The sequence below is a fragment of the Cyprinodon tularosa genome, unplaced genomic scaffold (genome assembly GCF_016077235.1).
Source record: "Cyprinodon tularosa strain WSP-4 unplaced genomic scaffold, ASM1607723v1 ctg644, whole genome shotgun sequence".
Lineage (NCBI taxonomy): Eukaryota > Metazoa > Chordata > Actinopteri > Cyprinodontiformes > Cyprinodontidae > Cyprinodon > Cyprinodon tularosa.
The window spans coordinates 529889-543552 of NW_024039390.1; the positions used below are offsets into that span (position 1 = coordinate 529889).

At 37.6% G+C, this 13664-nt stretch overlaps 1 protein-coding gene across 1 annotated transcript; it reads right to left on the reverse strand.

Moving 5' to 3' along the window:
- Positions 1 to 239: 239 nt before the first annotated feature.
- olfml1 (olfactomedin-like 1) lies at positions 240 to 13462 on the reverse strand. The gene is made up of 8 exons (XM_038308716.1): positions 13017 to 13462; positions 8053 to 8156; positions 7769 to 7959; positions 7558 to 7661; positions 4598 to 4786; positions 3502 to 3682; positions 1131 to 1290; positions 240 to 974 (listed from the first exon to the last, which is right to left on the reverse strand). Exons 1-8 carry the CDS (start codon positions 13131 to 13133, stop codon positions 818 to 820), a joined length of 1203 nt encoding a protein of 400 aa, XP_038164644.1. The 5' UTR covers positions 13134 to 13462; the 3' UTR covers positions 240 to 817.
- Between the last annotated feature and the right edge of the window lie 202 nt (positions 13463 to 13664).

The following is a 13664-nucleotide window of genomic DNA, read 5'->3' on the forward strand; positions in this document are numbered from 1 at the left end:
CAGGAATGTGACCAGACCCCGGCACCTCACTATATGGTAATCTGCCTTTGAATCTGACCTTCAGAGAACCATGAACCCATGAATTCAAACGCAGCCAGTTGGTCGATGTATTCAACTGGTTTTCCTTAGATAGAAAACTTTGAATCAGTCGGATTGTATGATCCGGTTGATGACATATGTTGTGAACTGCCGCTATATAAATACACTGAATTGAATTGAAGAGGAAAAAAATAGGACACAATGTTCTTAATATATTTATTTGTGTTTATATCAGGAAATAGGAATAGATAAAATAGTTTTTTAAAGAATAAGGTATATCAGAGACTGCAAAATGAGAAAGGCAATAAATCTGTATACAATTTAATAAAACATGTGGTTGGGGGGCGGTGCACATTCATGTACTTTTTCATGTACTGTTAAACACAATTGTTGTAGGATTAAAACATTGACTATCTACCAACCTGTTTGAAATTTTCAACCATGTTTTCTAAGCCAAAACATGGCTTTGTTTTTGGTCCACTGTATACATCCTCAAAGTCAACGATATTTTGGACATTTTTTATTGAAAAATGCTTCCTGGATGGGAAGCGAAACGTCTTCAAACTTGAAAACAAAGTCCAGCGGATTGTTTTTTAAATGTCTTGGAATAACCACGAAGCATACATTCATTACCAGTGAAGGATAAAATGTTGTCTGATGAGGCGTATGATATTTATTGGGCCTTGAGAAAATCTTTGTCAGGAGCGTAGTATTTCAGGATGGTTGATGTAAAGATTTGGATTTCAATGCGGCGTAAAGAGCGTAACTTAGTGATGTTTCACTGGGACGTTATTTGGGTATTGCTGCGGGTCTCCACTTTGTACATGGTTTGGTAACCGTCATCCCAGACATACAGCTGTTTGTCTCCGGGGTTATAATGAATGCTGCTGTGGCTGGTGTACCGCTTCGGGAAGAAAATCACAGGACTCTCAGCGCTGCGCAAAGACAACACAGGAAAGACGAAACGCTTTACCACATTAGTTTCAAAGGAATCGATCTGTGTCCATTGTTTGAATGTTTATCTTTTTTCTATGTGAAGTTTTTGGATAGCAATGGCATGATTGGAATTTCAGAGCCTGTTATATACTAACCTGTGGATGGTGTCATGGATGTCGTAGAGACACTGGACGGTGGAGCGTCCTCCATAACGTGTGTTGTAGACCACATAAAGCGTCCCACAAATCAGGAAGGCCCCCTCAGCATCACGGCTCCTACACTGTGTGTCCCAGGTGTATTCCAGTGTTAAACTTACTGGTTAAAACAAAAAAAAAAAACAAACAAAAAAAAACACTTCCAATTTTATATCTACCAGGCAATGGAGATTCTAGCATGAATGTTACCCAGGACAAGCCCTTCCTTCTAACACCCCCCATCAGTTAAACTAATTCATATATTCATATATTCTCAGTAGCAGAACATGTTTAAAAGCAAAACTGACATTTAAGTTTGGATTTTTTATTTTATTTGATGCAAACTGATTTTTTTTAGCTGTCACAAACTTCATATATGAATGATTCTTTGATTCCCTTCTGGTATCATTGGTTTGCTAAGTCATACAGGTCTTAAAAAGTTTTGTAATGAAGGGATGAATAGCAGTGAAATTGAATATGATTCCATGGTTTGATTTGCATGTGAAAGATTAAATATAGTCCATTATACTCCATCAAAGCATGACTTGCAGAAGAACTTGGTGGAGAAACCTATTGGCAAGCAGAGCCGTGAGGCATCTGGTGGAGCTGGTCACCAGGTGTTTGTGTATTTCCGGAAGGATTTTTTCTTACTTCTCTTCACAGGGACTCTCATAATCCTTTGGGACTCATGGCTGCTGCTAAGCCACTGGAAGCTCCCTCAACACTTTTTTTTGAGAAGGTTGAATGCAAGATTTTAATCCATTATCAAAAAGCTCTCTCTAAGCAGGTGTTTACTGTCTCGCTACTTTCCCAGGACCATTCTTCCAGCATGAGCCAAGACTTTCGTTGTAGCTACGCATAGTTATTTAATCATTTTTCCTTTCTTCAATTATCAATTTTCCCCTGTGAAATTACAAACATACTTTGCAAATTGAATTTCTAAATGTGATATTCAAATTTGAAATTGTTATTTTTCTTTTTCATTTCATCTTCTTCTCCTCCATATTCACCAACTTTTAAGTGATGTTCTTAAAACCCAGTCAAACCTTCTGTAGATCAACTGTTTTATTGCAAGTGCCCTTCGACAGGCTCCTCTTCCCTCCATTATAGACATTTCATCCCAGCACTGTGTGTCCGGAGCTCTGAGGTTTTTGAGTCCTCTGTCATTTTCACTGCCCTGATAGCTAAAGATAGCTTACATAATTGCTCACTTCACTCACCTGTCTAACCCTCTCAGGTTACTAATTATGATTCGTCTTATCCACCTGCTCCTGCTGCTTCATATACGGCTTAGCCCAGCTATCCGGGCCAGATCATTGACTATGTTTGTTTGTTTGTTTGATTGTTCGTTTGAGTTAGAGTTTTCGTCTGAGATCATGGCTGATTTCCACGGTTCATGTGCTCCTTCTTGGAGGCCAGTGGTTAGAGAAGATTGTTGTCTTGGTATTTCCTGATCATGTTCTGGCTCTTGTCCGCTCAGCGCGCCCCGTTTCTGTTTTTGACTTGGCGGAGGGTGCTAGTTTAAAGTTCTGTAGTCCCAGTTCTTATCCACTGAGCATGCACTGTTGCTGTTTTTGGCGTGACAGAGGGAGCTAGTTTAAAGTTTCGTAGTCTTGTCCTGCCTCTTAACTACTGCACCTCTGTCTTTTCCCGTTCTGATCTCAAACCCTGGCCAAGCTTTGGATCCCTGAATCTAAGAACAACAAGTTTCTGAGAACCAGGAACAGTTAGGAACCATCCTGTTCTGAGCTGTTCCCCTGACTGGGCACGGATTCCTGCCTGTTTACTGGGGCTGATGCATCATGGAAACTCTGGATGGCTCCCGCCACATCTCGTTGGCAGTCCATCAGCTGAATCCTGCCTCCCTCGAAATGATGGAGTGAACTGTTAAACCAGGTAAGTGACTCACATGGATAATCATCTTCCGTCCGATTATCATGGTGACTTACCTGTGTTTCTCTCCCTAACTAGAGTGCCTGGGAAGGGTGGTGCCCCGCCTCCCCCCACAACCGCTGCAGATCCACAGCTTCTTGTTCTGCTTTTTTTGTAAATAAACATTTAGAAACTTTCCACTGTCTGTCTCGCCTCAAATTCTGGGTCCTACATTCTGGTTTTCATTACACTTTTTGTCGCTGGCCTTAGTGGCCATATTTGGACAATGAAAATAGCCTCAGAGATTACACTCTGACTTCCCTGTTAAAGAGTAATAGAATGCAGCATAAACCTTAGAGAGAGGTAATTTGGGGAGAGTTTAAAGCTTTTGTTAAAAAACACTCCTATAATAATTTGAATAAAAAAAATACATTTCCACAGCAGAAGGTTATTTCTTTACCTTTGTCCAGTTTGGTAATGACCAAGTTTCCACCGTATTCAGGATCTGCATGGATAACCCAGAGGCCAAGCTCGTCTACAGCCATGTCTACATAAGTGTTGGGGTTTAGGCTGTACACAGGAAGGTTACCAGCTCCAGGAAGAAGCATGCTATCCACCACAGAGCCATTCAACAGATCCACCTTTAAACGTGACAAGAAATACACGGAATAATGAAAACTGTGCTTATTAACAAGAGAAATTGAGCCTGAGTTGTTCTTGACCAGTTGTCCACTCATACACTGTTTTATGTGAGAATCTAGAGATAAAAGGTCAGAAAGCAGAATCCAAACATTGCTCTTCCGTTTGCAGCTTCCCGGCTCAATGATTTTTCCAACTTTGTTGAACATCTCAGAAAACTTCCAAATGGAGGTGTTCAATATTCCAACCACCCTTCAGAGCCATTGCTTCTTTAAGGGATCTTATGCTTTTAGTCTTGATCCAGATCTCCTGACCAGAGGTTAGGGTTGGAATGTAAATGGGTATTTAAACTAAGCGCAATTAAGTTAAGCTATTATTTAACTATGGCAGAATAGAACAGTCATAGTGGGTCCCATTCTGTCTAAAGCATTGTCTGATGGACCTAAAGTATTGTCTGTCACTTCTAAACAACAAACAAAGATAACAACACTCCCACACTCAGAAAGAGACTTACCTCTGACCCTAAAAGAGCATTATGCTCTCTTACAGTGGATTGTTCAGAAATAAATGTATTTCATAACCTTTTTTATGTTTGAGCTGGCTCTAACAAGTGCAATTTCCTTTAGAATATCCAGTTTCCTATAAAAAAAAAAAGCTCCACTGGAACCAAATTGTATCTTTTGGCACTGTATCCTCCCTGACCTCAGCTAACACATTGAAAGAAAAGAAATAGCACATAACTCCCTCCCAGATAGATATAATTCCTTAAAATAATCAGGCTCGCAGCTGCTCTCCAGTTAAAAAGGTAATTGGCTAGTAAATTGAAGCAGGATACAAAATAACAGTTTTTTCTCTTTACCATTTGATGAGGATCAACAGAGAAAAGCATGAGCCCATCAGCTTATGATCAGACAAACCTTCAGTATTTCATTGGGTGTATCCGCCTTGTGGCAGTACAGAAATCCATTGTAAACCACATGACCCGTGCCCTGCCAGTAAAAAGGCAGCTGTACTTCATTTGCTGGAGGTGTGGAAGTCTTTGTGAAGCTCTTCAGCGATTTGTACTCCAGTATGGTGTTGTTACGGAATCCACTGAATAAGTATACCTGAAAAAGAAAGGACACAGAGTATTAAAGATGTATTTACCCATCTGTTCAAACATTGTTTGGACCAGGTTATCCTGGCATGTTGGTGTTGGGTCATATTTGTGTGATTTGATGAATTAATCGGTGTCAAAATTGCATTCAAAGGATTGTACATTGTTCTTGCAAATAAACTGGTATATAAAGAACATTCAATTGGATATACTTTAAATCTAATGACTTTGTTTGGCACCATCCCAAAAGATTTAACACATGGGCCTTAAAATGAATCGTAAACAGAAAGGATAAAATGTTTAACTTCCCTACCGAAATAATCGGCACAATTAGCACATATAGATCAGAGTGGTTCCTACACAATATTCACAACAAATTTAATGCTTTTCTAGTCTTTAGGCCTGATGTTCAGAAGGTTTGAGCATCTTAGAATAAATGTAAACATGTTTACAACTGCAGAGAAGATCTTCAAGGAAGGCACAAAGTAATTTACATTTGTGATTCAGCACACAGTGCCTGCAAAAGTTTTTTTTTGTGTGTTTGCCTTTATGCCAATATGCAGATGATATTTTGATGTCCAAACCACACAAATTCAGGGGTGGAGGATATCCAAATATTATGGCGTATTCTGCAAAATTATGGATTTTGAAAGAGCATAACCGCACATACTGTAACCACGCAGAGCAGAAAGTATGATTATGTTTTATATATTTTACTTCTATACTTTTAATATCAATTTTAAGACACTCATACCTAATCATGTTTAATGATATTTCCTTTGTTTGTTTTCAACAAACTTCATTCATTTCATTATTAGTTTTCTTTACTTTTGTTTGTAGTTCTTATAGATAATTATGTAAAGTGCTTGAGAAATAATATCTAATATTATAGTCATTATTTTTCATATAACCTTTATCATTATTACCTACCACTACATGGCCTAGAACCTCTTCTGTCTTTTATGGCAACTCTCTGTGAACACTATCAGTAGATCAAATCTGCTCATTTTAAAGGAGTTGAACCAAAACAAGTTTGCAAGTCATAACATGTGGGCAGCAATCTTTGTTGATCACTTGCATAAAACATACTTATTTCATGTGCTAAAACAAAACTGAATGGGCAAGTTGACATCCATTATTCTGAATCTTTGAAAATCAGGCCTTTAGTCTGTTTCTTGAGTATTATTACAAATGCAATCTATAAAACCTGCTAGGCAAACAATGGATGGACATACAGATGAACAGATTGGTGGACGAACATAGTGTTAGGCGAATGAAAGACCAAACATGAAATGGACTCAACATTTAGGGAGAGGAAAAAAGTCTTAAAGTATAAATATTCTTTACTATAATGTCCTTTAATGTGGTTTTTAAATTTAATGAAATTCTAGCATAGGAGCAGCTATATAAGTTTTTTCATATTCATTGGTCCATGGAATTATAAAGTATATATATATATATATATATTAGTGCTGTCAATCGATTAAATTTTTTTAATCGCGATTAATCGCATCAATGCCTGAGTTAACTCGCGATTAATCACATTTTAATCGCAAATTTTTTTTCTGATTGAAAATCATTTAAATACTCTCGATGACATACAAAAAATACATACAGGCTAGGTTTGTGCCAACGTTCTTTTTTTTTAAATGAAAACAGGTCACAGACACTGATTTATGCCATAGAAACATATGGCAAGAAGATGGGGAGGCATGTAGCAAAAAATAACAAATATGTAGCCAAAAAAAAGGCCCTGAAAACAGGCTGATGTAAAAGACAGTCTTTACAGTTAATACAGTCTTTTGAACAAAGACAAGCATTTTACCCTACTGCTATAAAATGTAGTACAGTTAACATTAGATGTTAATTAACCAAGATAATAATGAACAATTTTCAATCAATACATCAAAATCAATAGACCGACATCACTAGATGGAGGTAGTCTATGCTCTAGAAAGTTACTTTTCAGCCTCTTAACAAAAATGAGAACACACACACACCCACCCACCCACACACACACACACACACACACACACCCACCCACCCACCCACCCACACACAGACACACCCACCCACACGCGCGATACCGACCTGTGGCGTACACAGACAGCAAGAGTGCCGTAGCAGATTCCATTTCACCTCAGTAATCTGTTTTCTCAGCGTATTTCAGGTTGCTACTAGTTACCAGACACTCAACTTGTTTGTTGGTGGTGGGGCTTAAAGAAAAGGCACTAGCGCCACCCAGTGTATGAGTGTCTTTTTTCCTTGAGGAGCTCCGCTCTTGAAGCCTATGGAAAATGCATAGACTGGGGGAAAATAGCCCCGCCTTCCCGCAGGCTGCAGCGGGATGTACTTGGAAAATTTTACCATAAAACCACATAGCGTTAATCTCACGTTAAAAAAATTATCGCCGTTAAAATGGCCTCGCGTTAACGCGATAATAACGCGATAATTTTGACAGCACTAATATATATATATATATATATATATATATATATATATATATATATATATATATATATATATATATATATATATATATATATATATATATATATATATATATATATATGATTTTTTTAATGTATATAATTTGTAACAAAAAAGTTATTTCAGGAAAATTTGCTTTTCTGAGGGTAAATTAGTGTGGAAAAGAGAGTAACAATACTAAAGCTAATAACAAACTGTTTATGATTAATGAGTAATTAGACTGTCCATTAGTAGCTCCACATTAAGCATGAGCCCAAAAGGACAGACAGTCAAGTTTTAGACATTACTGACCTTATCTGATCCCTCAGAGGGGTCCTTGAACCAGCATCCATTTGGGTCGCCTGCCCTCTTCACAATTTTAAGAGACTTAACTTGACTCAGAGCCGTTTGGCAGTCTAGATATAATAAATTAGACAAAGAAATTTACTAACACAAGCAAAAATGTGATAAAAATGTCCTCTTTCATTTATTTGTGGCTTTTCTCTATGCAAAAGTTGCCTACCGTTCTCCACATGTATCGCAGCCTTCTTTTTCAGCTGCTCCAGTTCTGCTGCTTTTATCTGCTGCTCCAGCAGCACTTCCTCCATCTCAATGTCAGACTGAGTGGGAAGTTTGTTCTCCAAATATTCCAGCTCTCTCTCCACCCGGTCAACACGCACAGAGACACCGTCTACTTGGCTCTTTACCTCTGATCTAAGAGGCAAAACACACAGAAACACATAAAACATGTTCAGGAGTTTAACCATTGGAAACGATTAATGTGGTGGGAATATTCAGGCGGCCTACCTTAAAGTGTTGAGTGTGGAAAGGTAGCCTCTAATCTCCGAGGAGAGGTCATAGGTTTTCTGGGTGGCACTTATTGTGTTTTGCTCACACAGACTCAGACGCTCCTGATTTTGTTCACACAGTGGGAATAGCATAAATACAGGCACAGCTGGCATTTAACAAACAAAAAAAAAACAGTTTTTCTATAATTTCACCCATTTTTCTTTATTCTAATAATAATAATTTTGCTAATATCTACAGTAGTTACTTTATCAGATAGCTCATATTTAGAGGGTTTATTGTATTGTTAATTTATTAATGTATTACACACTGCTAATTGAGATTTGATTTCTCTTTTATTTCCAGCTTAAGACAGTAGTCCACAACTGGTTTAAAGGATAATTAAAAAACTAGAAGCTGACAAAAATGTTAAAGTAATTCATCACTTTATGCTACGGTAATGCTAAGTCCTTTAAAAAAAAAAAAAAAAAAACATTTCAAAAGGAGACCAGCTGCTGGGGACATACACATTTCATCAATGTAGTAAAGTGTATAAATCAAATTTCAAAAGGCAATTGTGTTGTTTATTTCTTTTTGTTTGGTCAAATTTATCCAATTTAGAATCAAAATATGAAACATTTACACAAAATATAATATTTTATAGAACTATAATAACCTAAGTCCATTACAGTACTTAAGAAAAAACCCATCAATTTCCAGACTAGTCTGGAAATAACATACATACTGTATTATCTGTAACATTTGCACCCTTAAAGGAATAGTACACCCAAAACATGATTAGCCTTCATTTTCTACTCACCCCCATGCTGAACAACACTCTGGAGTACTTTTTTGATAACTCAAATGCATCTGGAGATCTGGGAGGTCTGCCTGGTTTGGTCTGCCGCGGTTTCCGTAGACTCGTGAACGCGCTTTCAGGAAATCCTATACACTCCTGTTTATGCTCTAAAAACATTCTAAATGACTTCGTTTCGAGTAAATTTTGGACGCTACCCACTCAGGACACTTGGAATACATTGGACGAGCAGTATGGAGGAATATTGACACGTTTTTTGTGGACTTTTATGGACCTTTCTGCCTCGGGCGCCATAGACCTCCATTTGAATGTCAGCAGACAGCAAGAAGCCTCCCAGATCTCCAGATGCATTTGAGATATCAAAAAAGTACTCCAGAGTGTTGTTCAGCATGGGGGTGAGTAGAAAATGAAGGCTAATCATGTTTTGGGTGTACCATTCCTTTAATGCTCCAGGGAGCGTTAGCACAGATCCTTCCTCTCAGCTGCTGTAAGACTCTATAACCATAACCTCCAACAACCCTAATAAGATGTTACATTTCTGCTGATTTTTCCACAGGTCACTGAAATACGACTGTAATTTTTGCACATTTCAAGTGTTGTTGCTATTTACACATATCCAATACAGTAAAATGTCCACAGCTGTTTATTGATAATTTATTCTCTAAATGCACAGTATTTGTATAGTAAAAACACTGAACGGTACAGTATTTTTTTCCAACTCTCATTTATTCTGTTATTTTATACACTTTTTAAGGTCCACATTTTGTCATGGTTTTGGTTCTGTTGTGCTTTACTTTGCTCCATGTTTCCTAGTTTTATTGGTTTAATTCCTATTTTGTTGTAGTTTCTAGATTTATGTTAGCTCTCAGGTTTTTCTGTTGTTTTCCTCTGTTGCCCTCTTGTGTGTTCCTTTCCCTTTGGCTCCCTCGCTGTCTCCTCTCACACCCGCTCCTTATCAGCTCGTTAGCCCGCCCTTTGTCTCTGTCAGCTTTATATGCTCTCCCTCTGCTGTCACTCCTTGTTGTTACTGGTCCTGTTATCGCTGTTGTCGTCTCACCTCGTCTCTCCCTGGCTCCTTGTGCGTTTTTTCCCTTGATGTCTCCATGGTTGTGGTCTGTGTTACATTTTTTGTTGGATTTTTGGATTCCTGCCTTTGTTAACCATTTTCATCATTAAAACTACAACAATTCACCTCAGCCTCTCTGGCTCTGCATTTGGGTCCTCTAAACCAGGCATCCCCAACCTCGGTCCTCGAGGCCCCCTGTCCTGCAGGTTTTAGAGGTTTCCTTGCTCCAGCACAGCTGATTTTAATTGAAAGCTGATTAACTCGGTTTTGGTCTACTGCAATCGTTATAATCAGCTGTGCTAAAGCAGGGAAACCTCTAAAACCTGCAGGACAGGGGGCCTTGAGGACCGAGGATGGGGATGCCTGCTCTAAACCACAGCCAAACCTTGACACATTTGTGTGAGCGTTTTTGCTATAATCTTTTGCTGCTATAACACCATAATTTCTCCATTGTGGGACAATAAAGGTCTTTTCTATTCTATTCTATTCTAATATCTGTCCTTTATCAGTTCCTAAATAATGTATGAAGTTAAGTGACACAGCAGCATTCTCAGTACGAGTAGCGAACTGCAAGATTCAGGGCATTATTCACACACTGATCTATTCATGTGATGATTAATTTAGGCTTGTTGCAGCACAAACTAATAACGGCCTGATTCGTTCACTGTGTGTATACGGGTGAGATTTTTTCTTTTTTTTTGCTTTGTCAAAATGACTACTAAAGTAAGATAAAAAAAAAAAAAGTATATGTTTGCTGAAAATATGCTCCTTTTAGCCTAAAAAGGGAAAATATTTAACCAGGAAGGATTACTTTTTTTTATAATTCTTGCATAACTAGCAGATCGTGCTAAAAATATAGCCTAACATTAGTTACTAGCTTTATTCATTTCCTGATGTATTGTTTTTTGTAGTATTCTAAAGTGAATAAAACATAGTGGAAAAATTGGTGCATTTACATCTACGGGTTCTAAAGTAGCCTACCTGTCAAATTAAAATAGCTATGCATAGTTAGAAACAAACAAAACTTTCCTAGAGTCTCTGTTGCTCATTACCTTCTACCCTTAGGTCACACTTAAAACAAATATCACAGATTTATGCACAATCTACACTGGAGGCACCTACATCCATGTTTTCACAATATCTGATTCAAATCTTCAACCTTCTTCCAGTGCCTTATTTATTTACTTTTTATTCCACAGGATTTTGAAGTTTTCACGGAGCTCCTGGTATAAACAAAAAGCAGCAAACAGATGCAGTAGCATGTGTATCCCCTAAACATTCTTTCAAACAAGACCTAACAACATAACCAATCACGCAAACTTCCAAACACACAAAGTTCTCAACTACAGCAACGGTTAAACATCAGTGTAATAACAGAACAATTATTGATATTAACGAAGAGTTTGAGAACATTATAGATGCTTTATAAGGAATAAAAGGGGGCAGTTTTAAACACATAAACAGAGGTTATGATTTCAAGTGAGGATGGGAGATTTATCCAGTCAGAGGGTGCTTTATAATAAAAAATCTTTTTATGATTTCTTGTTGATTCGTGGAACAACAATAAACTTTTCAACACAATGCCTCCTTGTTAGGATAATTACCATTGATGATGTGTGAGTTTATTACACCTGAATATTAGCTGCATGTTAGGACTGATGTTTTACACAATAGTTTATCTAATTAAGTTAATCTGTCTGGATATACAGTTATAATCTTCATTCTGTACGTGGAAAAAATTTAGGAATGGAATGAGAGCGGTTTCCTTCAGCTAAGAACAAAGTGTAATATTTTGATAAGGCCCGAAGCAATGGAGGTCTCATCATCTGCTAATGTGTTTGATGTAAAATAAGATAATGTGGCAGACTGGAGATGTATAAAATGCCTTTTAACTGTTAATCGGGGCCACTTCCTGAGAGGTGAGCAGCTGCCTTCTGTAGATTCTAAGCAACTTCTCTGATATGAGTAAGACTACAATTTCTATCAAAATCTGTTGTCATGTCTCATGCTTATTTAATATTTATAAGTCAATAAGCATTATTTAAAGAGTTTGTCCCGAGGGATCTCTTTTCAGGAAGAGGAACCGGAGAGATAGAGCTTCAAGGTGCAGTAACAGAGCCTATCTATAACAGCCTAATACTATACGTAGAGAAGAAAATGAATGAAGAATTGTTTTAAATATTCATGGCAACTAAGATTAATACATTTAAGTATAAATATCAACTAGTGAACTTGTCATCTGGAAGATGGAGTGAGCCAAGAGTTGTTGGTACAACAACTCTTGACAATGGTGAGTTCAGTTCTGAAAGGCAGCGGAGAATAAACCTGCACAGACTTTTATAAACAACATTAAATGCTTGGAGATTAGTAGGTGTAGTATTTTCTATAAATGATATCAGTGCAATCAAGAATAGTGAGTAATAACCGAGCAACGATTCTTTTCCTTACGGAGTGAAACATTTCATTGACTGATGAAGTAGTTTCAAACGACATGTAATTTTATTAGTAAAATAATAAATATGATGTAAAAGAAAGTGAAGACTAAATTGAATCCAGAGTTGGTATTTTTTAAATTAACAATGCTAAAAACTTAGCTAGAGAGAAAGAAAACACCAAACGCGCCTAGTGTCTCACAAGGCCCTTTAGAGTACGTAGCTTTTATTTCTCTTTAATGGATACTGTGGTTATTATATGTGTATATTTATACGACCTTTAGTATCTGGGAATCACCATTAAATAACGTTATCATTATTATCAGAGTGGCTCCACTTTTACTCCATTGTCTGAAAAACAGAAGAAATTAATCAGGCTTATTTTTCAGCTTTTATTGTTCAGTATTCTATATTTGTCCATGTCTGAAACCAGATCACAAAACATTCTTTGTTGACTCATCCAGATTCCTGTAACAGGATTTAATAAAAGGCAGCCAGGCTGCTGAAAGGATGCCCAAACATTGCAACCACATGATCTACAGAGGTGACATTATAAAAATAACACAAACTATTCAAAATCAATGACCAAATGTCCAACGTGGAATAAAAATTGAAAGGAGCAACTTGTTGATTAAAAAAAACATAATACTATGTAAGAAAATGAGCTCACCTCCATCTGAATGAGCCTTCTCTCCAGGTACTGGATTATGAAGGCATCCTGGGAGGAACTCTGGCTTTGGACTGATCCCAAAGTCAGAGTCAGAGAGAAGAGAAACAGCCAGATCATCTTCCTCGATGTTCCCTCACTGCTTGTCTAAACTCTTCCTTTAGAAAAAAAAAACCCCCTGAAACGACTGTTGCGTCTTTGGATGTTTATTCCTGAAATGAGCTGTAATGACATCAGAATCCCTCCTCAAACTTTTAGAAAGGCCCAAATCTGGCTAAATCTGGAAAGAAATGCAGCTTCCTTCTCCTTTTATGACATTCCTCCTGTCTGAAGAGCAATTTTTGATTCCTTGCCTGGCTGATTTCCCTCCTCTTGATGTCGTCAGGCTTTCAGCTCTTGAACTTTCTGCCTTAGTTTAGTTTTTGGATTCAAGTTCCCCTTGCCCACAGTCCCTCCCAGTTTCCCTTTCTTCCAGTCTCCCTGCATGCCTCTCTTCCATTCCCCTCCCCTCCGAACTTAATATGAAAGAGGATGCCAAGAGAGGAGGGGAGAAAAGACAGATTGAATTGGAACATTCAACAAGTTTTTTGATCCATTTTTAGCTTTTTGAAACTAGAATATTCACCAGATGGTTTACACTGGAAAAAAATC